At 46.3% G+C, this 27,393-nt stretch overlaps 1 protein-coding gene across 1 annotated transcript in view; it reads right to left on the bottom strand.

The window, feature by feature from the left end:
* Window positions 1-518: 518 nt before the first annotated feature.
* Window positions 519-27,393, bottom strand: part of TIAM1 (T cell lymphoma invasion and metastasis 1) — a 199,896-nt gene continuing 173,021 nt past the window's right edge. The window contains exons 19-27 of the mRNA XM_029938668.1: window positions 26,043-26,151; window positions 21,742-21,921; window positions 21,541-21,659; window positions 16,733-16,841; window positions 11,697-11,755; window positions 11,037-11,139; window positions 8,631-8,718; window positions 6,619-6,791; window positions 519-3,026 (exon numbers count right to left, since the gene is read on the bottom strand). Coding sequence (XP_029794528.1) covers window positions 2,557-3,026; window positions 6,619-6,791; window positions 8,631-8,718; window positions 11,037-11,139; window positions 11,697-11,755; window positions 16,733-16,841; window positions 21,541-21,659; window positions 21,742-21,921; window positions 26,043-26,151 — 1,410 coding nt within the window. The 3' untranslated portion in view covers window positions 519-2,556. The remainder of the gene's footprint in view (window positions 3,027-6,618; window positions 6,792-8,630; window positions 8,719-11,036; window positions 11,140-11,696; window positions 11,756-16,732; window positions 16,842-21,540; window positions 21,660-21,741; window positions 21,922-26,042; window positions 26,152-27,393) is intronic.

The following is a 27,393-nucleotide window of genomic DNA, read 5'->3' as shown; positions in this document are numbered from 1 at the left end:
ATGTTGTACACCTGGAACTAAGATAATACTACACAGGTCAATTATAGTTCAAGTTGAAAATACTAATTAAAAAACAACACAAAAAATTTTTAATTTTTTAATGTTCATTAGTTTTGAGAGAGAGAAAGAGACAGAGTATGAATGGGGAGGGGCAGAGAGAGAGAGGGAGACACAGGTTGTGGAGCAGGCTCCAGGCTCTGAGCTGTCAGCACAGAGCCCGATGTGGGGCTCGAACTCATGAACCATGAGATCATGACCTGAGCCCAAGTTAGATGCTTAACCAACTGAACCACCCAGGCGTTCCCAACACAATTTTTTTAAAAAGCCACAAAAGCACAAAAAGCTCTACCAAGTCAGCTTTCCCTTCATGATTGTGATAATTATTGAGAGAGAGAGAGAGAGAGAGAGAGAGAGAGAGAGAGGGAGGGAGGGAGGAGGGGGCATTCCCAGGAATTTCCTCTTTCCTGCCAACAGTCCATACCCATCCTCCCGTCCGAAAAGGCACAGGACTGTCCAGATATTTTTCAGTATTTTTTATTGTTTGACAGGCATTTACAACGTTCCATTCATAGACCTAAAAACATAAAAATAGACCTTCTTTCAGCTTATAAAAGAAATATATAAGAACTTCTGACATAGACACGTCATGACCTTATGTACAAGAGACAATGGCATCCTCTCTAAGCACCAGACTTTCTAGCATCTTCAGACAGAACCGCTGCACTGGGACTAGTAAGTGTGACTATGAGAAGCCTCTGCTTCCGTTTTCCATCTGGACACAATCGAACTAGAGGTGATACGGAACAATGCAGTGGTACAAAGGGTATAGAAACCATTCTAAAGCTTTTTAAGAAAATCAGAAGATATAGCAAAAATTTAATAGAATAAAACTTTCAAAAGATCAAGCTCAGAGCCCTGGAAACCCGAAAGGGGAGGGACAGAGGGTGAGAAAGCGGGTGAAGCAAGCAGGGGCGCACGAGCATGATGTTCTGAACTCTCTATTGTCTGGAAATATAAAGTCATAACTGATTTTTATAAAATATAATTCCTAAAGCTACTATAAAATTCAGGTCTTTAAAGTACCTACTGATGTGTCAAACACCAGATAGATATTTTCCCCAAAAAGAAAGTTTTCATATTATTTAAACGCTTCTTAGGAAGTGGACATTGTGAAATGGGAGGGGGGGAAAAAAAAGCTATAAACCGTTTTAAAAGAATCGAAAGTGCTTTAACTTGGTTTTGTTCTTCCTATTTGGAAACCTGTTTTGAACGTTAGATTTTTAGCATGTTTACCCTGTTTCGTTGGCATGTAGAAAGTATTCAACACAAGACAGGTTTTAGAAGAGGCGGTTTTGTTAAGGGGTTTGGTGTGGACCTTCAGGGAAGGGATAGGTAATCTATGGATGAAGATGCAACTTGGATGGGAAAACCAATGATCACCATGGCAACCCCTTGAGAAGGAGCCTCCCTCCCCCGCCACGTGCAACAGACCTAACACACTGCCCATTCGGGTATCAGGTTTAATCCAGCCAAGCTCCCATCTCGAATAGAGATTCAAACATTAAAAAAAGAAAGAAAGAAAAGAAAAAAAAAGCAATCTGTTCCTTTAAAAGTTTCTCCTAAGCATCTTGTTGGCCTTTCATATATAAATATAAAATCACCATGCTTCACTCTCTCTGTAAAAGGTAAAATCCTCATTTTTTTTTAGACTCAGAGTTACACTAACACTGTAAAATTCTTATCTGTTTGTGCCTCTGTATCTCAAGTAAAATACAAAAAATAGTGTCTTTTTTTCTTCAAGTGATAAATTTGGATCTCTTCTCAAAGAGTTTGGCGTCTTTATAATTCTATGCAAAACTAGTAATTCTGAACACGGACATTGAGTAAGACCAGCCATGGACTGAAACAAAAGAGAGAGAGAGAGTAGAAAAACCAAGAAAAACCCAAAAAACACAAAAACCCCAGCTCATCAAAACATACATCCCCACCGTCTCCTCACACATTCTTACAATACACAGATATTCTCAGACATTTAAGAGGGGAAGGAGTAAGAACATTGTAAACTATACACTTGCGTTGTTGTGTTTTGTGTTTGAAGTTGGTTTCCCCAACTAAGAGATGCTCCTGGACTGATTTCAGATAGAGTGACTTTTATTATCATTGTTTTTTGTGCTATCCCTTCAACTAATCTGCTGCAACATACTTAAACGCTGGGGTAATTCTCTTTCCAGTGCTATAGAATCCATTTTTTTTTAATTTTTTTTAATTCTTCCGGCCCTGATTAGTTGAGAATAAATAAAAGCCCTTAGAAATATACAGAAGATAGGACTCGAGCTTACTTGGGATTCTGAACAATTCTTTCCGATGTCGTGAGAGATGATGAAGGTGGGTGGCTACATGGCTTGGGAACAGAGTCAAGCCACCAAAACCGTGTGTGCAAGAGTGCCACCGAGGGGGACATTCTCCTCCTGGAGGGGACAGGAGGGGGGCAGAGGGAGGGCAGGGCGCCGGGGGCGGGGGAGTACCTACACACACCCTCTAGGGGGAAAGTGACAGTCAGATCTCAGTGTTCAGTTTCCTGGAGGGGGCGAAGTCTTCGCGCCTGACCCAGATGACTTCCTCGCCCGGGCCCTCCAGGCCTCCGCTGCTGCCCGACAAGGCGGCTTGCTTCTTGAGCTGCGTCATGCGGGACGCGTGACTGTCCAGGGCTTTGCGGCCTCGCTCGCGCTGACTGATGGACGCAGCCTGGAGCTGCTCCCGCAGGCCTGTGTCCACCGCGGCCCCCTCCACGGCCTCACAGAACTGGTCATCGTCACTGAGGATGTCCGTCTCCTTGATGTCGTCTTGCTCCTCGTACTGCGCAAGGTCAAACTGTTCCTCTACCCATCGGTCAGTGTCCCCGCCGCCGGGGGGCTGCTGGGACTCTTTCTCCGGGCTGCTGGCCGAGATGGCATCAGAGTCGATGGTAAACCTGTTTCGAGCCAGGCGCCGCCTCCTTCTGCCAAGAGACTTGCTTGGGGCGGACACTGCACACACACACACACAAACATAAAAAGAAAACCCCCACATGCTTGACATGCGATGAAAATCCAGACAGCAAAGAAAAGAAAAGGAAACGCTACGTGGTATTTATTTAGTGCCTTGATGTCGTTCGGGGCTTAAGGTCCCGACTGCACCAGTCTGCCTTAGAGTCTTTACTTCGCACAGATGTCTGGACTTGGAGGATGTCACGGCAACTGCTTGAAGGGCGGGGGGAACAGAGGGACACAGCGGGCTGTCGGTTACGGGGAAAAGGGGATTCACCTTCCTCTGAAAGAATCCATTTCTCTTTCCTGGGCTGCACTCATGTAGACCACTGACGCTGGGGCGAGTTAGTGCCCTGACTCCTGACGATGTCTCATAGCACAGTCTGTCCTACGGTCATTTAGCTGGGAAGGGTCTTTAGTAAGGGGAGGGGGGCGGGCTACAGCTCCACTGGCTTCATAGAAACCACCATGATACATCAAGGAGGCAGAAGCTCTGGTCCAACTTATACTGCTCTCCGGGAAACCAAATGTCCCATTTCTGGAGGATCTGCAGTGAAGTACGGGCACAGCGGCCTCACGCAGAGCATATGGGTCAGTGGCTCTCAGAGATCTCAAGTCACCAGGTCTGGCCCTGCCCCCTTTCTGACAAAGCCCCACATGAACTGTGACGCTGAGCAGATGTGAGCTTTAGTCCCTCTTGACTACGTTCTGCGTGCCACCAATTTCTCTCCTACAAATCCATTGAAATATCGGTGACTGACTGGCATGAGAAATAATCCACGACACCCATGCCACTGATCCTCGAAGAGCCATATAAAGTGACTCGCCATTGTGAAAAAACACATCTTTGAATTCATTCGTTCACCCTACCGCCCTCTAGGAAGCCAGAGTTTTTCAAAACACACAAGACGCCACTCATCCAAGTGAACGAACATTCCCACCACACGCTCACACGCAGAAGACACACACACAAGGGACACCGCTGCCTCGTCCCTGCTCATCAAGTGGCATTAGACACGAGAAGGTGAAATGCCACATGGGGTTTCCCGTGGAGGGGAAGAGCCTAAATCCCCACTAGGAGCCGTGTTCCCAACACCTAAGCCCTAGAAACCATTAAACTGCTTTCAGTGCAAGAAGGAAGATGGCTGTTCCCAATTCCTGCTGAACGTAGATGTGACTCCCAACACAGCAGGTGCGAGGACAGTGAGTCGACAATGACCTAACTTGGCTCCCGTCCAGACCACCCTCTGCCCCAGATCCCTAGGTTTCCATCACCATTCTACCAGCCGAAAATATGGAACGAACAGATAGCTCTGTTGATCAGGAGGGGAATTGCAAAAAGGTTTCCAGGGAAAAGAAATGGAAAAAAGAGGAAAAAAATCCACTACTTCTACTCCACTGTGGAAAAGCAAAAATTCCTGTTCAGTTTTATCCCAATACCTCCTTAGGGGAACCTGGCTCTCTTTCCAATCACTGCATGAAAACTCCCTCAATTTAAAATTGGGCTACTGGAAATATTTTTGCCAATGGTATACATGCTAAAGTATTTAGGGGTAAAGTGTGTTAATGTCTGCATTTTTGAAATGTGTCAAAAATACAGTGAGTTGATGGATGATAGATGGATAGATATGAGATCATGATGGTAGGTTCTGTATGTGTATGATACTTTCAGCTGTTCTGTATGTCTGAAACTTTCCATAAGAAAATCTTGGCACAAAAAAAAAAATTTAGTTGGGTGATCAGCAGATGTAAAGTACTTTCAGACTGAGTACGGAGGCAAGACACTTGCTTTACTGTCCTTTTCAATCAGAACAGAGAAATAAACTACCTGGGTATCTTATGACAATGCATAATGAAGCATGAGTATTTATCCTTTGTTAAAAGGATACTTAATAACCGGGACAGTTACACGGGTTCAGGGAGACAATCTGATTTGAGTATTCCCAGTTCATTGTCAAGACTTGTGACAAGCTCGTGCTGGCTGACCCACTCAAGCGCCGTCTTTAAAGCATCTAACGTGAAGATGCTGACGACAGTGAGGAGTTTCAAAGGCAGAAAGATAAAAACTTCCTTCAGCTAACGATGTGCCATCAGGCAGAAACCCTTCCAATCAGCCAAAGCCGAGAGGCTGATGTGGAGGGTTTCGCTTGGCTTTGACAATGGTACAACTGTGACTGGTTTTCTGTCCAAAGGGGGCTCAGCAGGAAAACTACCGAGTGCCCTACAGGCTAAAATTGCTTAGTTTTAAAGTAAATGCAGCTCTCGATTTAGGGTCATTGATTAATGACTGACACCCAGCCAGGTTTCCTGACGTTGGCACGTGTATCCTCAACCCTAATTTAAACATTCCCTGGCAAGTAAAAGGATGAGGCAGGACAATTCAAAGGAGGAATACTCTACTTTGAGCTACAAAGGGGTCTGCAAAGCTTTCTTAACATGAGGACTCCGTGAGAAACTGTGGACACAGAGGTATGCAAGACTCATAAGATACTTGGAGAACCCAATAGAACACAAGGTGTTCACAGCACTAGGTTTTCAACAGACACTTATCAATTGATTGGAGAACAGATTCAAGATAGCCTAACCCCCAATATTAGTTAAATGTAAGGTGCTTCAAGAACTTAATATCCCATGTCAAGCTACGTAGGCTCGGTTTACAAAAACCTCCAACCATTCACAATTCTATCGATGCCTCTTCAACACAATTGTGAATAGACGGAACGGTAACCCAGGCAAAGGTCAGAACCTTCTTGGCAAATGCAAAGGAAGCCCCTTTTACAAGTTCCCTGCAAACTTGGGGGCTCCCTCTTAAGAAAGGAGTGATAAAAGTATTAATATCTTGATGTCATTAATACCTATGTTATGAAACTATCTTTCTTCCTGGATATATCTTACTGCTACTTATAGATGGCAGTATAGATCTTCATTCCTCACTGCTCCAAGGTGATAATTCCAGTCCTAAAAGAGTATTTACTCTGGGACTATTTAAACTCCAGATTCCTCTTTACCAATAGCAGCTCAAGGCTTCCCCAAACGAACACTGAAAAGCTAAAACTAAAGTCGCAGGCACAAGGCAAGGGTAAACATCTGATGGGGCATCTGGTCTACCAAACACGGCTTCCCTACTGAGAACAGGCTTTGCTGTGTTTTCACATTACACAGCCACCGTGTTCTCAGGATGCTGGGCCGTGACCTTGCTGAGGCATGACACACTGCTTTCTGCTAGACAAAGCTGGCTATCATGCAAAGCAGCACCTCTCATTCCACAAGCAGGCTGAGAGAGCCCCTCCGGAAAGAGAACACGCTCCCTTCCTGGCTTGGCGAATGAGAGAGGCGTCCCCAGCCAAAAAGGAGGAGGGCGGCAAAGGGAAGCTGGAGGGAGGGCGAGAGGCGTAAATGAAGGGCGGATCCCCAGGGAGCTGCCGGGGAGGAGACAAGGACGAGGACCCTCACACCAGGAAAGAGCTGTCCTCCTAAGTTAGCCCCCACAAGGCCACATCTAATTCTTGCTCAACAAAAATGTCAAGCTCACTGGAGTTCTACAGTGGAGTCGGGGTGACGGGGATCTTGAACGTCTGAATCCCCACAGTACCTGCCCTGCTCATGGCTGGCCTGGCCCCTTTGAGCGCACACAATCTTTTTCCTCCAAAAGGTACATAGTGCTGGGATGAGGGAAGGCTTTCCGTTTTGAGGAGCTGTCTTCTGTGCTTATCACGCAGGATTGAATGCACAGCCTTCAGGAAATCTTTCCGGCTCTCTGGAGAGCTATGAAAAGAAAGAAGATTTACACGTGTTACAGGAAAAAGCACTTAACACTAGGGGATCTCCTAATTTATCGGGGGCAACCAACAAATATCCCTGAGGACCGAAGGTCAAAGAGGCCACAACTCCAATTTCTACGCTGAGCCATGTTTTCATTGCTGGTGACAGAGAACACAGACTTATGTCCCTTTACACTTTGTGACCCATCTGCAACTCACGTGGGAGAGACAGTCCATTAATGAAGAGATGGATGAATACATTGATCCTGCACTGAGACGTTGCCAGATTCTGCTTTTGATACTTAAGGCCTTTCATTCCAAACTGGTTTTTTTTTAATTTTTTAATGTTTTTATTTATTTTTGATACAGAGAGAGACAGAGCATGAGAGGGGGAGGGGCAGAGAGAGAAGGGGATACAGAACCAGAAGCAGGCTCCAGGCTCTGAGCTAGCCGTCAGCACAGAGCCTGACGCGGGGCTCGAACCCACGAACGTGAGATCTGACCTGAGCCGAAGCCGGAGACTTAACCGACTGAGCCACCCAGGCGCCCCCCCAAACTGTTTTTTATAGGCAAATAAACCACAGGATTCTCGGCTCTGCAGAGCGCCCAAAGACAGACATCCCAATGACCTTAGTTCCCTCGAGTTGGCCTCATGTTAAATATCAGCTACTCCCGTGACACATTTCAGCAAGTCAATATTTTTTTAAAGAATGTTTTTAATGTTTATTTTGAGAGAGAGACAGAGTGTGAGTCGGGGAAGGACAGAGAGACAGGGAGACACAGAATCCAAAGCAGGATCCAGGCTCTGAGCTGTCAGCACAGAGCTCGATGCGGGGCTCAATCTCACAAACCATGAGACCATGACCTGGGCTGAAGTCAAATGCTTCAACGACTGAACCACCCAGGCGCTCCACAAGTCAATATAAAGCTACAATTCTTAAGAACGGAAAACTCCTCCCAAGTCCTAATTCCCACAATAAAAACAGTTCTTGCTAGGTAAGAGTAATTTTTCTAATTTTAGGTTTCTACCCTGATAAGTGGCACCCTTTATTAATAATGAAGATGGCATCTAGGGGCAGGCTCACCAGATCCCATGGACTTTACCAACAAAATCATGATGATAAAGATGGCGCTCAAATCACATGTGGATTATTTGAGAAAACTTTCAATTCTAGTCCCCACAGCTTCCTACATTCTGCCCATGTTGATTACTGTCACCCAGCACAGAGAGGTGATATGGAAACACAAAACAGGGGCCCTGAAGTCAAACCCACCTGAGTTTGAACTCACTGTTCATTTGCTATAATATTTTGGGCAAAGTACCCTCCAGGAGCCCTGGCTCCCCATATGTAAAATGGGATAATGGTACCTCCGTCTGGCTAAATGGAATAATGCATGTAGGGTGCATGTGGGTGGCTCTGTTGGTTAAGTGCCCGACTCTTGGTTTCAGCTCAGGTCATGATCTCACGGGTCAGGAGTTGGAGCCCCAGGTCAGGCTCTGTAGTGAGAGCATAGCACCTTTTTGAGATCCTTTCTGTCTCCCTTTCTTTCAGCCCCTCCCCTGCTTGTTCACTCTCTCTCCAAATAAATAAACTTAAATAAACTGATAAATAATAAAATAAAAAAGAAGAAATTAAGTTAGTGAGATTATTGTCTATGTTCTGATACGATCAGTTTAATTTGTCCCATGAGTGGCATTTAATGCATAAGAAAAAGCACGTGGCGTCCAGGGATACAGAGGCTGATATGCAGAGCTCAGAGGGGGTGGCGGTGACACGAGGCAGTCACGTCCCTTCCCTTTCCTCCGGGCTGCACGGTCTGCGTCTCACAGCCCCAGGCTCACCTGCAGCACAGGTGGAAGACCCTCTCCGGCCTCCCTTCGGACTCAGACTTTACGTGGACTATTTCACACACGGCATTTGCTTCTGCGTCTGGATAAATTAAAAACAAGGATGAATTAGCATCTGTTTCAAAGAGATATGTCTGCTTTTCCACAAAAGCATCTTCTACGCCTTAAACAGAGCAGAGCCTCCTAAGACTGAAGGTATTTCACCATCATCATCTGCTCAGCTCAGAGACAGAGTGAAAGCTTAATGAGTGTTAAGAAAAAGAACGCTTGGAAAATTTCCGGTTGCTACAATGTCCCACTAGATGGCCTAAAAGGGCAGTCAGTCATTCATATTAATTAAAGAGCTCCCCCATTAGACGCACGGCCTGTTTGGCTGAACTATTTCCATTAAGTGAATAGTTCTCTTGGCAACGGTTGGACTAGACAGAACCCAGGAGTCCAGGGTAGGGTCCAGCAGGCCAGTACTACCAGGAGGGCAGCCTTGCCCGTGAGTGACCGGGCCTATGCCCTGGACAAGCAGGTCCTGGACACGGAGGGGCCTCTTCTTTCTCAGCACCCCCAGGGCGCCCACTCTGGAGGAAGCAAAACTGGGATGCTGAGAAGGTGGGGGGCAGCTGTACTTTAAAGTCATTCCTAAGCTTTGCAACACCAGCAGTATCATGTTCTTTGAAGTCATAAATAGTGTTTGTGGCAGGAACAATTACTGCAAACAGCAGACCGCACATGGTGAGGTCTCAGCCTTGCTCCGTGTGGTACAGGGCCCCGGGCACAAGCCCTCATTGTACCCACGCGATTTAACCCCACCCAGGGCTCCTCTGCAGAAATGTGCACGAATCTTCCCAAAGGAAGATAAAAATCAAGAAACTGTGCGTTCTCATTTCTCAGAGCCGCTGGAATGTATCTCATAGGGAGAAGCACGTTGGCCGGTCTTCTTAATTCTTTTATCTCGACCATCTCAAGCAGGATTTGAACGAAAAGCAGCGTGAGAATGGAAAGGCACATCCCAGACATGGCTTTGTCTCCACGATTTAAACTCTTTATGTACGCGGTCCTCAACGAAGGCGGAGTCTCTGGCCGAGAGCCGGCAGTTCGCTATGAACGCAAGCTTTCCCATTTGTAAACCAGGCACAACACATGAACTAGAGGGTCTGCAGCCCACGATTGCGATATAAGATAAGAAGAGTGTTTACGCGCCCAGTCCTCGGGATTCTGGTCCAGCTGCGTCAGAGCTCACAACTTCCAGGTTTTCGCAAATCAAACACAGTAACAAGGCACCAGAGTAAATGGCTGTGCTGGGAGGTGGGGAAGAAACCTTCTTAAGGCAAACAATCATCCCAAAGACATTGGCCCTATGGGGTCTCTGCATTTGAACGTTTCTACTGCAAGAAATCGCGACAGTGAGGGAAAGTACACCTAGTTTAATTTCAGTGAGTCATTGAAGGTTCACTAAAACCGCATGACATGGGGCTTGATTCTATGAGGATCAGAGCTCATGGTATTGCTCATGGAGGTGACACGTAGAAATGGGAAAAGGATGAGGAACACGCACTGGGCACTGAGAACTTAATGCTCACATCAAAAGAGGACACAGAAATACGGATCTAGTGTGCACTGTGGAGGTCCCTTCCATGGCCTCCCTTTACTACCAGACTGCTGCATCTGTTGTCCAAATGGGACAGGGAATGGGTGTGGCCCGAGAGTGTCCACCTGACCCCAGAGGTGCCCCCAGAGGTGCTGACTGCTCCTCCCTAGAATGGCCTCAAAGGAAGCCCTGGGTGGGGCCTCCAAGTCACAGACATCTTCCTGTTCTTGGTCAATGCCCTGTGGGCGTTCCGGGTCTTCTCTTGATCAGAAAGCATCATCTGATTTATCTTAACAAGTATCTTCCTTGCTCTTCGCCAACTTGCTTCACTGCTGTTTGGATCACAGGAAAAGAACATCTCAAAGTCCTTCACGCTAATACAAAGATTTGTAAGGCTTCTCCCCCACCCCCCACACACACAAAGGTATAGCTTTAATGGCTTCGTTTTGTGCTTTTGGTGGTCTTTACAGGCCTCCCAGTTAAAAAGCTGGTGGGTTATTTTATATGGGCTTTATCAGCTCCCGGTCTCCAGGATTCTGCTACTCAGGTATTAGGCACCGTCACATTAATATATATAACAGAATTGACCAGGACTCCCTGAAACAATATTGAAGGCATTCCATCCGTTCACTCAGTCCATTCATTCATTATTTGAACATTTAACATGGCTGAGTAAACAAGAGGCAGTAGAGAGACTGAGGGAAAAGAGATAAATGTGGAAGAAAAAGGAAGGTACGGCGGTGACATTGAGGGCATGGACTTGGACCAAACGCTGACACACATGTTGGAAACATGCCCCCAGCGCGTCCCGGGCTTACCTGCGCTTGCCAGCGCTCGCACCTGCAGAGCTTCGGTGGGGATCATGTGCCGAAACCGGAAGGGGTCCCAGTCCTCATAAATCGAAAGCCTGTGAGATCCTACCTGCAGGAAGAGAAGGAGCCAGGTGCGTGAGGATGGTCTGCGTCAGCCTCGACTGGACCCCGCCCCACCAGACAAGCAGTGAGGCCGGGTCGCCCAGTGCTGGTCTGGACGGACCTCGGCCCCATGTGCACTTTGGGTCATCCAGCAGCAGGCGAGGGGCTGTGTGATACACAGGCAGGGGGGTGTGCAAATTAGTTCGCTAACCAAATCCAGGTGGAAGAGAGACACGGGAAGGAGGAGGAAACAGAGTCCCCAAAAGGGGGACAGACAATGGAAACAAGTGTCAGGAAGGCTCTGGCCATGAGAGACCCAAATAGCTCTTCACTTTTCATGCTCTCAATGGGAGCCTGCCAAAGAGAAGGGGGTAGGCAATTTCCTCTAGTTCTTAGCAACACTTCCAATTTATTAAAAAAAAAAAAAAAAAAGGAAAAGAAAAGAAAGAAATCATAAGAGGCTCATGCCTGACAAAGGGGCAGAGTGTTAATTCTGCAGATAAAACTATGAGGCAGATAGAAAAGGAGTTACTCTCAAACCAGGGGCGAAGGAAGAAGTCTTACAAGTTTCTTCTTCTGCTTGGAGCCATCTTTATACACAAGGACCACAGCAGTTTTGAAGACTGGAAAAAGAGAAGACAAGGTGGTTACAGTACATAACACACAGGGCTTTCCTTGGAGCTCCGATCATGGACGCTACGGTTCCCGAGAAGACAGCGAGCAGGGCTGCGTGAGCCAGCGCCGACCCCGCCTCCCGCTCGTTCACCTCATCTGCACGGCTCCAAAGCCTCCGGAGATGACAATTTTCCATGTTCCAGAAAAACACAGAAAGCCTAAGTAAATGGAAACCCTCTGGCACCACTGGAAACTTTTTAAACAGAGTTTAACTATGGTGTCATTTCAAGTTTAAAACTTCAGCAGGACACACACTCGACAAAAATGTACTAGTTCAGCAGCTGGAAGAATGGTACAGACCTCGATGATGATGGTATAGCTTACAGGGATTTAGATTTATGCAGGCTAACCTAATAATACACACATACACAGAGTGTTGATAATTCAGGAAACAGAACTCATCTTTTTTCACCTGAAGAAATGAACATGCGTTTATGAAAGCAGAATGCAATTGCACTTGTTCCAATGGGCTGAGTCACAGGACAGATTCAGGAGCAGGGACTTTGCCGGTTTATTCTTACGGTCTTTGAGGGGTAGAGGAGACACAATAGTTGTGTGCAGTCCGTAGAGATCCCAAAACAAATGCAAAACATGGTGACCACTCGGTGACTCTGACTCTTCCTAGAGGGAAGGGAGGACTGGCGCCCAGGGGACCGGAAGATGAGCAAGCCCGTCCTTGGCTCTCGGTTGCAGGGATCCCATCCGCCTTCCCACTTTGGCCCCAAGGCAAAGCCAGGGCCCAGACAGTCACACGGTCGTGGAGGGGGGCCACACCTGGTGTACTGGACCCAGGATCACAAAGGGAATGAATGTCCAGAGAATTCTCAGGGAGGGGGCCCCCAGGGTCTGGTTCATTTTCTGTCCTATTTAGGAGGAATCGTGCACAATGGCTCTAACCTCCACTGCAGAAACCGGCCTGATGGTGTAAAGAAACCAACTCTAGCCACTGGGTCCGGACTGCCCCTGGTCCTTCACACTCACAGTATCCGGTCCCTCAAGAGTCCCAGAGGATCCGGGCGCCTGGCTGGCTCAGGAGGTGAAGCGTCTGACTCTTGGTTCTGGCTCAGGTATGATCTCATGGTTCAGGAGTTCGAGCCTCACGTTGGGCTCTGTGCTGAGAGCATGGAGCCTGCTTGGGATTCTCTCTCCCTCTCTCTCTGCCCCTACCCCACTAGTGTTTTCTCTGTCTCTCTCAAATAAAGAAGCTTGAAAAGAAGGAAAAGAAAGGAGAGAGGGGAGGGGAGGGAAGGAGAGAGGGGAGGGGAGGGAAGGGAAGGGAAGGGAAGGAAAGGATCCCAGAGGACTGACGAAGAGGTTGCCTGTCCAAAGTTCCCCCTGGCCCGAGGAGGCTGCCCCAGCTCTGCCCGGAGGCTGACAACGGCTCCTGAAGAGGTCCTACGTTCCTACCAGGAAGCCTTCAGAAATCACAGCAGCCAGGACAATAGGTCTCTTTAAAACTGAGCGAGCTCCACTGAGCTACTGGCCTGCCTCAGTGTACCTTGACCTGAACCATCTTGGATCAGGGTGGTCAGGCCAGAGCGGTCCTCAGCGGGGGCTGTGACTGCCTCCCTGCTCTCCTGGGACTCGTGTCATCAGCTGACTGCAGGTGTTGCTTGGTCTCTTCCATACAACCCCCATCAAAACTACCGGCCGCCAGCTCCACCCACTCCCTCTGCACCCCCAGAGGTGAACACCTAACACCCTCAAGGCAGAAGCCTAGACAAACTATTTATTTTTCTTTTCAAGGTGATGCCATCCGACGTCGGTACAGATTAGCCCTCCTGTGAGTAAAACATCAAGGTGCTGGGGTGAACCCCAGGACATCGATCTGTTTCAGAACAAATCTCATCCTGAGATGACAGATTTGAATCAGAAGACAACCATGTTTTAATCCCAAAGCTGCCTGTTCAATGGTAATTACCCTGCTTCCCTTCTAGCAGCGACTTCTCATTCCAAAAGGCATTTCTAAGGCACAGTTTGCTCCGCCTTGCTGCCTGAAATCACATCAAAACTGCCAAACCTGTCACCTTTGAGGACTGGAAACCCTTATATAAGCTCATGGTGGTGAGGACACTGCCTTTACTCAAAATCTCATTTTTCTTAATTTTTTAAAATTAATGTTTATTTCAATTTTTATTTTTTTTTGAGAGAGAGAGAGAGAGAGAGTGAGTGAGTGAGCATGCAGGGAGAGGGAGACCCAGAATCCAAAGCGGGCTCCTGTCAGCACAAAACCTGATGCAGGGGCTCGAACTCATGAACCTCAAGATCATGACCTGAGCTGAAGTCGGACGCCTAGAAGACTGAGCCACGCAGGTGGCCTCTGGAGATGACATGTAATAAGCTTGCCTGCACCAGTTCCCACACAGCTCTCACCTTGCACCTCGCTAACTGGGTCCCCAGTGGAGTCTTCCGGCAGTGTGATCACTGGGGCTGGGTGTGCGACTTCTGTTCATACCCAGCACAGGCGCTGGGGGCTGCCTTTTGGTGACCTACTCCCGCCCCCAGCCCCAGTAAGCAACCCGTGGGTGCTGAAGCCCCACACCTCAAAACCAGCATGTTCCGGAACCCTTTCTAAACCGCCCTGGAACCTTTGGCCAGCTGCCACTCAGCACGGCCTGCAAGTACAGGCCCTCACTGGGTCACAGATGGTCTCCGGCTGTAGTCTGGCTACATATTTAGGCCCTGAAAGCCTAAAACACACGTGGCCTTTTACAGAGTAGGTTGGTTGACCCCTACTTGCTCCTGCCTGGGTTACTTTCTTATTTTAAATCTGTTTATTTCAGGGGCGCCTGGGTGGCTCAGTCGGTTAGCCGTCCAACTTCAGCTCAGGTCATGATCTCACGGTTCATGAGTTCGAGCCCCGTGTTGGGCTCTGTGCTGACAGCTAGCTCAGAGCCTGGAGCCTGTCTTCAGATTCTGTCTCCCTCTCTCTCTCTGACCCTCCTCTGCTCATGCTATCTCTCTCCCTCCCTCTCTCTCTCTCTCTCTTAAAAATAAATAAAACATTTAAAAAATCTGTTTATTTCTAACCCCAGGAAATCTGTACAATTCAGGAGACAGTTGTGAAAAAGTCCCAGTGTGGGACTCTGGGATGGTTCACCTGTAGCCCAGAATCGGAAATAGGTAGATAAGACCCTTTGGGTCATTTGTTTCAGAATCCTAATTCCTACTTTTGGGATCTACCAAAAAAGGATCAGAAAGCTCCCAGCCCTTCCAAGAAGAAATTACAATATAAGAAACACAACTGGTTGTGCGTGGGCGGTGTAGGGAAGAAAACGCTATTCTTACCGCTGCCCAAAGCACCCCTCCCCCATCAAAAACTACCAACACGTTACAATATCCTGATACTTTTTTGTATGGCATATGTAGCCACGAATTTTTCCTGTACATTTCTACCCCTTATTTTTTTTAATGTTTATTTATTTTGAGAAAGAGCACGAGCAAGGAGAAAGGCAGAGAGAGAGAAAGAGAGAGAATCCCAACCAGACTCTATCAGCATAGAGCCTGAACCCACAAACCACAAGATCATGACCTGAGCTGAACCACAGTGGGACGCTCAACCGACTGAGCCACCCAGCTGCCTCCCCACCTTTGTTATTTTTAATAAAATGGCAGTAGTAGCTAGAGGAGCTCTTTGAAAATGTTACGAATGTCACTAAGTCTCTCCCTGAAGGTTGAGTGATCTAAGTAGGAAGTTCTACAGTCTTGAAGTTCGACACTCTTATTTTAATATCACTAGGATGTTCCAATTGGGGATACTCTGCTCACATCGTGGGAGAAGGGAAAAAAAGAAGTGTTCAGTTAAAGAAGCCATAAGCAACAACCTCTTGCCCTTAGAAAAACAAGGTAAGAAAATGGAAATACTAGATTTCCTTTATATTAGGTTCCTGCCCATGAATCTTCTGTGGAGGCTAGGAGAAGACACAACACAAAACAGAAACATGCAGTGTTGGTCTTTATACCCAGAAGAGCACCGCATGCCATACAAGCATTCATACTGCAACAATGAGCCGTATTTCCTGAATTACCCACAATTCCCGGTGTGCCAAAACGTAATTTTCTATCTCCAAAAGCTTTTCACAATGCAACCACGTGAGAGTTCTGATCGCAACAAATGCATCCATCTGAACTAGTTTATTGCGAAAAACAAATCATTCACAAGCATCTCTACTTTTGCTAGAATTAGTCCTGCTGTGACCGAGAAGCACCCACAATAGGTCAGCCGGAAATCAGAGTCCTGAATCCCAGCACCCCACACAGCAGCAGAGTTAGAGGACAAAAGGTCTCAGATTCGAGGTCTCGGAAAAAGATGGTGTTTTCATTTTTGCACATCCGTTTTCCTTGGTGGATTGCTAACCTGTTATTTTGAAAAGATATTCAGAGGGGGCCTAGGTGGCTCCATTGGTTAAGCGTCCAACTTCAATTCAGGTCATGATCTCACAGTTCATGAGTTCAAGCTCCATACCGAGCCCTGTGCTGACAGCTCAGAGCCTGGAGCCTGCTTCCAATTCTGTGTCTCTCTCTTTCTTTGCCCCTTTCCCGCTTGCACTCTGTCTCTTTCTCTCTCAAAAGTAAACATTAAAAACAATTTTTTACATTAAAAACGAAAGAAAAGAAAAGATATGCAGAGCAGGGACAACAACAACGAACTCTTTCTCTGCCTGTGTGTTTATACCCAGGGCAGGCTTGGCACGGCCATTCCCTCCCTCCCACGTAGCCGGGTGCCCATGCTGGCCACGCTTTAACTGGAAGGTTCCATTTACTATTTGTGCCATGTTGACAGTCAAGGCAGGAAGACTGTTCAGATAACTGGAATGAACTTTATTTTAATAAATTGGATCTTGAGAAAGAAATGTTCTTATTTCGGGAAATAAAACCAGCCTCCTTCCCTGTGCCCACCCTCACCAACCTGTTCTAATACATACCAAACGCTGCCAATTCTGGCTCCTTTTTCCACTTTCCCAAGGAAGCTGGCGGGTTTGGCCAGATCACGGTGGTGTGCAAAAGCAGGTCCCCCATGCTCAGATCTGCAACCTGAAAAGCATGGGGGGAAAAAAAACTTACAGGTGATTGTGATGACATTCAAAATTTTAGGTTTTAAAACCTGGCAGGCTGATGTCAATCTTATTTCATGAAAATATAGTCTTTAAAAACATCTAGTCACTTTTCCTTCTTTTTTTTTAATAGACTTCCCGTGCTTTACTTTTTAATTTTTTTAATGTTTATTTATATGACCTGAGCTGAAGTCAGATGCTTAAATGACTGAGTCACCCAGGTGCCCCTGGTCACTTTTTCTTCTTTATCCCATGTTTGTCTACAAGAATTTCAAGACTTGAGTGGCAAAAGTTAGAAATTGGGGCCCCAAAATTCACACACAGTAAATCTGTCAAAATTGATCTATGAAACTGGCCAAGTTCTTTGTTCAAATAGAGACAGTTCCCTAAGGAGAGACACATGGCCATTGATCACAGAGATCCCCCCCAGAAATTGAGGCATTTCCACTAGTTTAAATTCTTTTAGAGCCAAGGTTTTCTGGAAAGCAGTGGAACCAACTACTGTTTCTTCTTCCAGCTCCTTCCAAAGAAGGTTTCATTTCGGGGCGCCTGGGAGGCTCAGTCAGTTGAGTGTCTGACTTCAGCTCAGGTCACGATCTTGCGGTTCATGGGTTCGAGCTCCACATTAGGCTCTGTGCTGAAAGCTCAGAGCCTGGAGCCTGCTTTGGATTCTGTGTGTCCCTCTCTTTCTGCCCCTCCCCCTCTCGTGCTCTGTCTCTCAAAAAAGGAATAAACATTAAAAAACAAAGCAAACCAAACCAAAAACCAGTGGTGTGGCTGCCACTATAGTGACAGGGGGATCAATTATAATAATAATAATTACTGGCCTGTATTATTAGTGAGTAGTGTAGCCAAAGAAAAAATTAATCAATCATATGAAATAACTAGTCAACCATCTCCCAGGACACTCTGCGCCAAGAGAACTCTGTAGTCTCTCCTACTCACACACCCCAAGCACCCACACAAAAGAGGAGTGTTTATATACAGAAGACAAATTCCCAGGCACCATTCTGGGCCACCACCTTGGGGAATATGTCTTTGAAAGTGATTGAGGGTCACCGGGGCAGATGGTTGTCCAAACTCTACTTGCTCCCTACAACATAATTCTGAATCTGTGCTCTCTGCCATGAGACTTCCTAGCACCTCCCACTACACCAGGCAAACCCCGGATGACTCTGGGCGTGGCCATGTGCCTTGGGCCACGGACTTGGCATAGTAAGTTTCCACCAGCCCTCCTGAGCTTCCACCTTCCATGGAAAGGACACGCCCAAGACAGCCACTGCTACTTCAGCCTGGATCCTGAAAGGAAGACAGTAGAGGACACTGGGGCTCATGGTCTGGAACTCACGGAGGGAGGCCAGAGTCCCGCCAGTCCACTCACCCGAGTGTGGTGGCTTTCACTGCGATGTTATTTGTTACACAGTGAAAGGGACAGATGAGCATGATCACCCACATGGTGATGCTCTGTTTTCAAGTTTCCACATGGCTCATGGAATAAGGGGGTCAGGACTACCCATTCTGGCCAATGGTATCTCTCTTGGCCTTTCCCTGGTCACCTTCTGAATTTTCTGTCCAAACCCCCAGACTAAGTTCCGCTTAGGAGTCTGGGATGTCCTACTGGGCTAGGTGTTTTGGGCCCTTCTTCTAAGGGACATGCCTTCTTTGGCCTTTTCTTCGTCCTACCTAAGCAAAAGGGACGCTCTATGTGGTCCAGCCCAACTCCCTTGGATTTAACATGGGGAGGAGTCTGAAGGCCCAGCTTCATCATAGAGTGCTTTCTTGACCAGCTTTCTTCTCTGTGAACATATCTGCCTTCAGGGACCTCCTGAGGAAAGCGCCTGATGAAAAGCACAGACATGGTAACGCATCCCTGGAATGTTACCATTTCAATAGTGGCCTACCTTTCCCAACAGATACACTGAAAGATGTTCCTATGCAGAACTGTTGATAGACTGTTCAGAAATCCATTCTAGGTTTTTACTGGATATTGCCATTAAAAAAGAACTACAATCACCTCTGGGAAGTCAGGATGTAACCTATGTGTCTCCACCTGGCTACCTCTCAAAGTTTCCATAATTGTTCCAACATACGCCGCAAGAAGTGTGATAGAATTGTAACTGATCTGTGCGCTATTTCCCAGGGACCCACATCTCCCTCAGGTCTTGTGTTCATGAAATCAAGACCACTCCATCCTTTTCACTTTGAAGACCATCCTCAAAGAGAGATGGCATGAAGCTGGAGTCCTTCTCCTTGACTCGTCAATGATCTTGGTTACTAAACCTCCGCTCCACTCTGGGCGCCTACTTCTCTCTTATTCTTCCAGTGTTACAGCAACAATCTTTTCCAAGCCTTGATCTTTCTGGGCTTTGGATGTCCTAATACTGAGATAAGATTTTCCTTTTCTTTAATACTGGTATGCAGTCAAATGTCTTTCCTTTATCTTTTGTACATTTCTTTTTACAAAATCTCAGCCCACAGGAGACTATTTTGTACAGCACTTTGTCTCTTTGTTCCTCACTGGAAAGATTTCTTACCTGATTGTCAGAATTTCATTTTAGAGGACGGGCAGTTTCACCAAAGCCATGTTCCCTTTTACAGTCCCTGACTTTTGAATCATATTCATCTTTTTTTGCCCCCTAAATGTCTTGCAATCCACTCTCCATATGACTTTCTAGTCTTTAGCATAACAAGGTCTTTGCCCTCAAGTTCATTAAGATCCAGAAGCTAGCTTGACATGTAAAGAACAATATAATGAAAATGTTCATTTCCCAAGCCCAATAAAATTTACTTCTGTCAAAATTAAACTAAATTATAGGGGCAGACGTGTTGTCATAAAAAAATGTTTACAGTATTGGGGTGCCCAGCTACAAAAGCCTGTAACTCCTGATCTCAGGGTCATTTGTGAGGTTGAGTCTCACGTTGAGCATAGAGATTACTTAAAAAATAAATAAACTTTAAAAAACGTTGGCAGGATTATTTATAGTAGTCAATAAATGAAGCCAAGAGATCTGTCTATGTCCAAGTAAACCATCATTTACCCATCCAATGAAACATTATGCAATAATTTAAATGATTGTCTTGAATTATTTAAAACAACATGAAAGTTTTTTGTTCAATATTAAAAAAGCAAGGCATAAAGTTATTTTCAAAGTATAAGGATTCAAGCATATACAGATACATGATTTTCTAAATCAAAACAAACAGCCAAACATCAAGGGGTAAGTGCTTTGTTTTGAGATCGTAGATATTTTTCTCCTTGTTTTTTCTTATATTTTGCCCTTTCATAAGCATACCAGAACATATGCTTTTTAAGAAAACAGAAGCTTTTTAAGAAAATGAGAACTCAGTCCAGAGTAGCTGTGCCCACCTCTTATATACTTATGGTTGATTAAACTATCTGCCAGGTAGACTGAAAACATTCTCATGCTCCGCTCGCCACGCCAGTAGGAAAAATAAATGTGTTTCCGTGGAAAACTATGGATCCTCTAACACCGCCTCCGGAGCCATCAGACTCCAGTCCTCCATGTTGTCTTTGGGCTCCTCTGCAATGTTCTGGAAGGTGCGGGCAACGGCTGTCCAGTCTGGTGCTGACCTGACTTCCTCCCACCGTGGGGAAGCCGGTGTGTTGCCATTTGCAAACCATCGCGCTATTTCCTCATGTCCTATCCACACCTGTGCTGTTCCAGCTTTTCCAACAAATTGTTACGACTTCCGACTTTTCCAGCAAACTGTGATAACGTCTGCCTGTCGTCTGAGTAGAATAAATGTCTTCCTATGTCTTTGCTTTTACTTCTAGAGGAAGGGCCGTGATTTTACCTCTTTCTGAACATTATCCTTTGGCAGTCTGAAAACTTGTTTTGTTTCTCTGAGGACATCAAAACCTGGATAGTAACCCTGTATACCTTGAAGACAAGGCTATTTTCTCTCTGCTAGACTAAACAACCAGATTTCCCCACCCCCTCATCTTCAACCCTCCTCTTCGTCCCAGGAGTGGTGCTCTTCTTCCTGGTTCCCTCCCAGCTCTTCTCCTTTCTTTTTTTTTAAAGGCAGAAAGCAAAACCGAGGAGAATATTCCAGTTGAATGCACAGAGGCAGTGATGAATGTTATTACATATCCTATCCCTCTGATTCATCTCAGTATTATCAGAATTTTTATTCACATAAGCTCTCCTCAACGACTCGGGCATTATTTATAATTTGCTCTAAGTTTTTCTAAGGTGTATCTGTCCCTGTCACTCTTCCTTCTACATAGGTTTTTAGGTAGACTTACAAAAATAGATTTAGAGCCATCTGAAATTTTCATTCATTTAGCAAATATTGACTGAGCCCCTACAACATGCTGAGCATTATTCTAATCTGGAGCGATGCAGCTTTGGGTTTTTATGGTGCTTACGGAAGCAGTCTAAGCCATGGTCACGGGGGTTCACGCTCACGCATCACAGAACAAAACCAGAGGACCCAAGGGAGAAGGAAAGAGACTCAGAAACACGGCTCCAATATTAAGAAATAATTCCACTGAGGAAGAAGATTCATCTATCATCTTGGATAAAGAATAAAAGTTCCACCAACAAAAACAACGTGGTCGTCACTCTTCTACTTATAAAGAACACCTCCAAAACCGAATCGAACCAACCCAGCTTTACTGCCTGGTGTTCTGAGGGGTAGGCACCCTTCCTTACCTCTTTTTTCTCTCCGGTCTGTTCGGCAATGAGTTGGTCAAACACAGCCCCGAATTCTTCATGAATCTTCTGCATTTCATTGATGTGACTTGCAACCTTGTTCATGGTCTTGATGGCCACTGGAAGAAAGCAGCCGTGAAAGGCAAAGGCTATGTAGAGACTCCCATAGCGAGGGGGCAGGCCTCGCGCCCGGGGGCTCACCGTCCAGATGGTAGTGCTCCTCGCTCTCGGCGTCTGTCAGGGCGAAGAGCTCCTTCAGCAGCAGCGGGTACTTGAGGATCCTCTGGATGGGCTTGATGAGGTAAGACTCAAGCGTGGCGGAGTGCTGCTGTTTCGGGTTCTGGGCATCTAGGAACGCCTTGAATGCCGTGTCCGTCTTGGCTGGAAGAGACGAAGCACAGGCTGTTGGGGGGAAGCACTGAATGACCCCCTCCTCACCATTTCCCTCACTTTCTCCAAGGTGCCTTTCCACAGGACTGAGTGGAGAGTGTGTTGCAGGAGGAAGGAAGGCAGGGTCCTCGGAGAAACATCTGGAAGGGCCTGTCAGGCTTGTTTATTTGGGGGCAATAATGGAGTTGGAGTAAAAGGATGACAGGGTTTGTAAATCCCACACAGGGGCTTTGAGGAGTTGCTGTTTATCCTCCTTGTACTCAGAATGTCTTTTTAAAATGTTTTTGGAGTTTATTTATTTATTTTGAGAGATAGACAGAGTGGGGTAGGAACACAGAGAGGGGAGACAGAGAATCCCAAGCAGACTCTGTGCTGCTAGCGCAGAGTCGGATGCGGGACTCGAACTCCTGAACCGTGAGATCATGACCTGAGCCAAAACCAAGAGCCAGATGCTTAACTGACTGAGCCACCCAGGTGCCCAAGAATGTCTTTTTATTCTGATATTTGACATCTGGGGGCCTTACAGACCCTGGGAACTGCCCCTCCGAGGGCTAGCCAATTCCTACAGGTAGCAAAGGACGCACCTGGGAGCACACCTTTCGTTCGCAAACCATCCAGTGTGGAGTCCCCCACCCCCATCTCTCCCATCAGGCCCTCATGCTCTGGGCCAATATTCCCCTGCCCAGTCCCCTCAGGGCCAGGGCCTGGGCCAGGTACCAGACAAGTGGGGACAGCCCTTCTCCCTTGGAACCCACGGAAATCCCCCAACCCTGTCTGCTCCCCCTGCCTCGCTCGGTCCTTCTTGCAACAACCACAACAGTTGCCCATGTTCCGGCCCGCCCCCACCCCTCCACTGGCTCCTTCTGCTTCCCGACTGGCCCTCGTGCCTTCCAGTGTGGCTGTGTGGCATGTCACACCCCGTCCTCTGGGGAACTGTGGGTGACAAACTATCTTTACAATGACAATGGTCTTTCTGATCTGTTTGCTCTGCCGAATCTGAATACTCAGAAAGCTTACATACTGAAACACTTCTTAGTCTTTCAAGTATTTCATTGTTGGTAGAATCCATTTTTTTTGTTTTGTTTTGAGAAAGGACATGAAAAATAAAGAGAGAAGCAGGTGCTCTGTAGCTCTGGGAAGTGGGGCAGGGCTGGGTCTCCCACAGTGAATGCCTTTTAAGATCTGTTCTGGGTTAATTCGCTGCTACCAGCTATTAGCATCTGGAGGGCACAGTCCTCTCAAAGGGAAACATATATCTGACCTCACAGAACTCAGGCAGTACTTTCCTCACCAGCCTGGTTTTTATCTGTGTCCCAGCTGGGCTGAAAAGCAGCCCTGGGAAGTTGAGGGAACCCAGACAAGCAGAGAGGTACCCACCAGTGGGTAGTTAGGAAGACCAGGCTAATTAGGAAGACAAGGCTAATTAATGCCACGTAGGTGCAGAGAAATGGGAGAGGAAGATGGGAGTGAGGGCACAAAATGGGGTAAAAAAAGGTACAATAAATCAAAGTCACTTAACAGTGGGCATACACCTTTTTAAAGCTTCCGATAAAAATGCATCTCCGTCTCCAAGGATCGGCAGTGCGAGCCGGGGCCAGAAGATGTAGAAGGACATCATGGATTGTGAACTGATCATTCTATCTTTATTCAAAGAGAAACCGCCATCATGTGAAGGTGACCTCAAAAAGACCACAAGCTTTTCATCTCTTTTAAGACCCGTGAACGGGAATCAGACTGCAAGGGGTTTGGGGCCACTATTTCTCCTTCTGTCAAAGAGCAAATCCAGGAAAAGAAAAGACAAAGGAAAGGAGTGGCCTGTGTGTCAGGGAAGTGATGCCCAGCCCAGAGCCGATGCCCGGGGAGGCTGTAGTATCTACTGCCCGTATCTAGAAGGGGCATAGAATCCACCCAAAATCCGAAAGCCCAAAACTATGGCCATTGGCATTTAACCCATTAACCATACTTCATGTCCAAACAAAACTCAGCTCGTGAGTTAAAGGAGGGTCACTGCCATCCAACCTCGCTGTGAGCCTGTTAAGAGTCAGACTTTTGGGGCACCTGGATGGCTCAGCACCTGAGTTCGGCTTATGTCATAATCACACAGTTCATGGGTTCAAGCCCTGCATCAGGCTCTTGCCTTTCAGCACTGAGCCCACTTAGGATCCTCTTTCTCCCTCTCTCCTCTCTGCCCCTCCCCAACCTGTGCTCTCTTCTTCTCAAAAATAAACATTAACCCCCCCCCCCCAAAAAGAGTGACAGACTCTTGTTTTCTAAGAGTTCTCTTCACCCTCTGGGCATGTCTGGCCATTAGGAAAATGTAGGTCATGCCTAATGTTTCCAGGGATCATTTTGAAAGACACAATAATATTCTTCAGGTGCAAAAAACAATGTTGTTGAATTAAGAAAAAATCTACAGGGGCGGAATTTAATCTAACTGAGTGATTAAAAATAATACAAATTGCTCTAAGGCCTGTAATGTGTATATAATTTTACAGGAGTTAACAAAGTTCTCTAAAATTGTTATGTTAACGATCTCTTAACAACTAATATTTGGTTAGAGTTTAAAAAGAAATGTATCTGCAGAACTGTATGTGCAATATGGCACATGTGAAAACAGCCTGGCCCAGACAACATGACAAAGAAATTCCCAGGCTCCCTCTAAAAAAATTTTTTCTTAATGTTTATTTATTTTTGAGAGAGAAGAGAGAGAAACAGAGTATGAGTGGGGTTAGTGGGGACACACAGAATTCAAAGCAGGCTCCAGGCTCTGAGCTGTCAGCACAGAGCCTGACACGGGGCTCAAACTCAAGAGCTCTAAGAACATGACCTGAGCCCAAATGGGACGCTCAACTGAGCCCCCACCCATTCCCGCCCCCAGGCTTCCTTTAAATGTCTTTCGAACTTCATGTCGGAATAGACTCAGTGGCATGAACTAGCTCTACCAGTAAATAAGTCATTATCTGGGGCGGCTCTTCTATCAGTCAGAGACCTACACTGTACTAATATTTCCTATAATAAGTTTTAAATTAAGTCGAGCTCATTCTCTCCGGCAGAAAAGCATAACGTGTGTAAATTATTTACGTATTCAGGGACTGGGTCAGAAGCTGTGCACGCCAGCCACAAGGAAGTGTTAAGAATGAGCAGCCTAATTTCTAGGGATCCTCTGCAGTCACACTTTCTACCAGTTATCCTGTTTCCTAGGGAAATTTATTGTTTTTAATCGCCTATCACCGATATCACATGCTGAGCTAGGGAAACAAAGGAGCTTTCTGGAGACTCTCAGAATGATCCATCATCTCAAAGGAGACTGCCAATAGAAAAATTCTGCTCTGTTCTGTGCAAAATATCATTGCAACCTGAGCGTTTCTTGTGAAGAACTGAAACAACTTCAGTAGTGCTGGTGGTGGCTATTATCACACACCCAGGAAGAAAAACACAGGGGAGGGAAAGACGGCACTCCACCAAAAGGTACAGTGAGTGTGCGAGGATGTAAGAAAATGGATGAAAATTAGGAGTAGAGCAGGGATTTCTAAAACTCCTCTGTTTTCGCATAATTGCAGAATGACCCCACAATTCTGGCCCCAAATAGAGGAGTCGACCCTTTCATTATGAGAAATCTAATAAGACCATTCGTTCAAGATACTAGGGGCACCTGGCTGGCCCAGTCAGTAGAATGTATGACTCTTGATCTCAGGGGTTGTGAGTTAGAGCCCCATGTGGGGCACAGACTTTACTTGAAAAAGGGGGAGAGAGCACCTGGGTGACTCAGTCAGTCAAGCTTCCAACTCCTGATGTCAGCTCAGGTCATGATCTCATGGTTCGTGAGCTCAAGCCCTACGTTGGGCTCTGTGCTGACAGCATGGAGCCTGCTTCAGATTCTGTCTCTCTCTCTCTCTTTGCCTTGCTCGCTCCTTATCTCTTTCTCAAAATAAAATAAACTTAAAAAAAAAAAGACAGTAATGCATTTCACTTCTTAGTACCTTTGTGGAACATCTATCTGGCACGTCAAAGACTCTTGGACTTCTGTCCAAAAGCCCCCTACCACCGTCAGCAACACAAATGTGAATCCACAACAAATATGCCCAGCGGCCGCCGGGTCCTCACCAGCCTACCTTTCACCAGGACCTTGGGGACCTTCGTGTGGCTGGCGCAGAAGGCACTGTAGAGCTTGAAGCGGTCAGCATAATACAGAAAGGATCCCCCCAGAGAGAACAGCACTTTCTGGATTTAATGAGAAAAACCACAGTTAGTTCAGGTTCGTCCTCATCTAGAAATATCAGCAGGACACAGAGGGAGCCCACATCTGCCTGACCCTCCCCACAAATCAGCACCATTCACACCTGTCACAGCCTCTCTTTGCTCACCGATGGCCTGAAACTGCCTATCGGAAAGGTCGAGGGCTTACGTGTTTGTGGAGCTGGCCTTCTTGCTAATTACAGTGGAGATGTCACTGCTTCTCCAGCTTTGGGTCTTTAAATGACCGAGCTGGGGTGTCTGAATGTTAATGAGAAAATATGGATGGCAGAACTCTCCTGAAATCTCTCATTAGCTCCTGTTGGGAGGCAGAAGTGACAAACCAAATAGAGGCAGGAAATGCATACATCCCCAAAATAGAAGACACATTTCCCTGGTCACTAACTCAACCCTCGCCAACACTACTCCCATTTCTAGCAGGGAATAGGTAAGAATGTGAAAAGCACACTTGACTATGGGAATTAGATACCGTCTCCTAGCCTATACCCTCTGCCTCAAAAGGACCAAAAACAGTGATGAACTTCCCTATTAGAATTTAATTTGCAGGGCACTAGGGTGGCTCAGTCAGTCAAGCATCCTACTTAAGCTCAGGTCATGATCTCACAGTTCATGGGTTCGAGCCCCGTGTTAGGCTCTGTGCTGACAGCTCAGGGCCTGGAGCCTGCTTTAGATTCTGTGTCTCCCTCTCTGCCCCTCCCCAACTCATTCATTTTTTCTCTCTCTCTCTCTCTCAAAAATAAATAAACATTTTTTAAAAAAGTTTTTTTCAAAGAATTTAATTTGCCTAAAGAAGGATTATTTTTTATCCAAAACACTTTATATACATAGACATTTTATAAATATACATAGCTACACATATATGTATATATACACAAATATATATATATAACAAGTCTCAGAAAAATATCTTTTGTATGTTTCATATTGATCTAGTCTGTTTTTTTAAGTTTATTTATTTTGAGAGAGAAAGATAAACAGAGAGGAAGAGTGTGAGACGGGGCAGAGAGAGAGGGAGACACAGACTACTAAGCAGGCTCCCGGCCATCAGCCCAGAGCCATTCGAACATTGATCTAGTCTTGTTCAAAGAGAGGAAGAGACTTAGATTCAGGCTTAGAATTAAAAATGAGATTTTGGGGCACCTGAGTGCCTTGACTGGGTAAGCGTCTGGCTTTGGCTCAGGTCATGATCTCACAGTGCACGAGATGGAG

The sequence above is a fragment of the Suricata suricatta genome, chromosome 5 (genome assembly GCF_006229205.1).
Source record: "Suricata suricatta isolate VVHF042 chromosome 5, meerkat_22Aug2017_6uvM2_HiC, whole genome shotgun sequence".
Taxonomy (NCBI): domain Eukaryota; kingdom Metazoa; phylum Chordata; class Mammalia; order Carnivora; family Herpestidae; genus Suricata; species Suricata suricatta.
The sequence above is the reverse complement of the archived record's forward strand: the minus strand, read 5'-3'. Positions and strand labels throughout refer to the sequence as shown.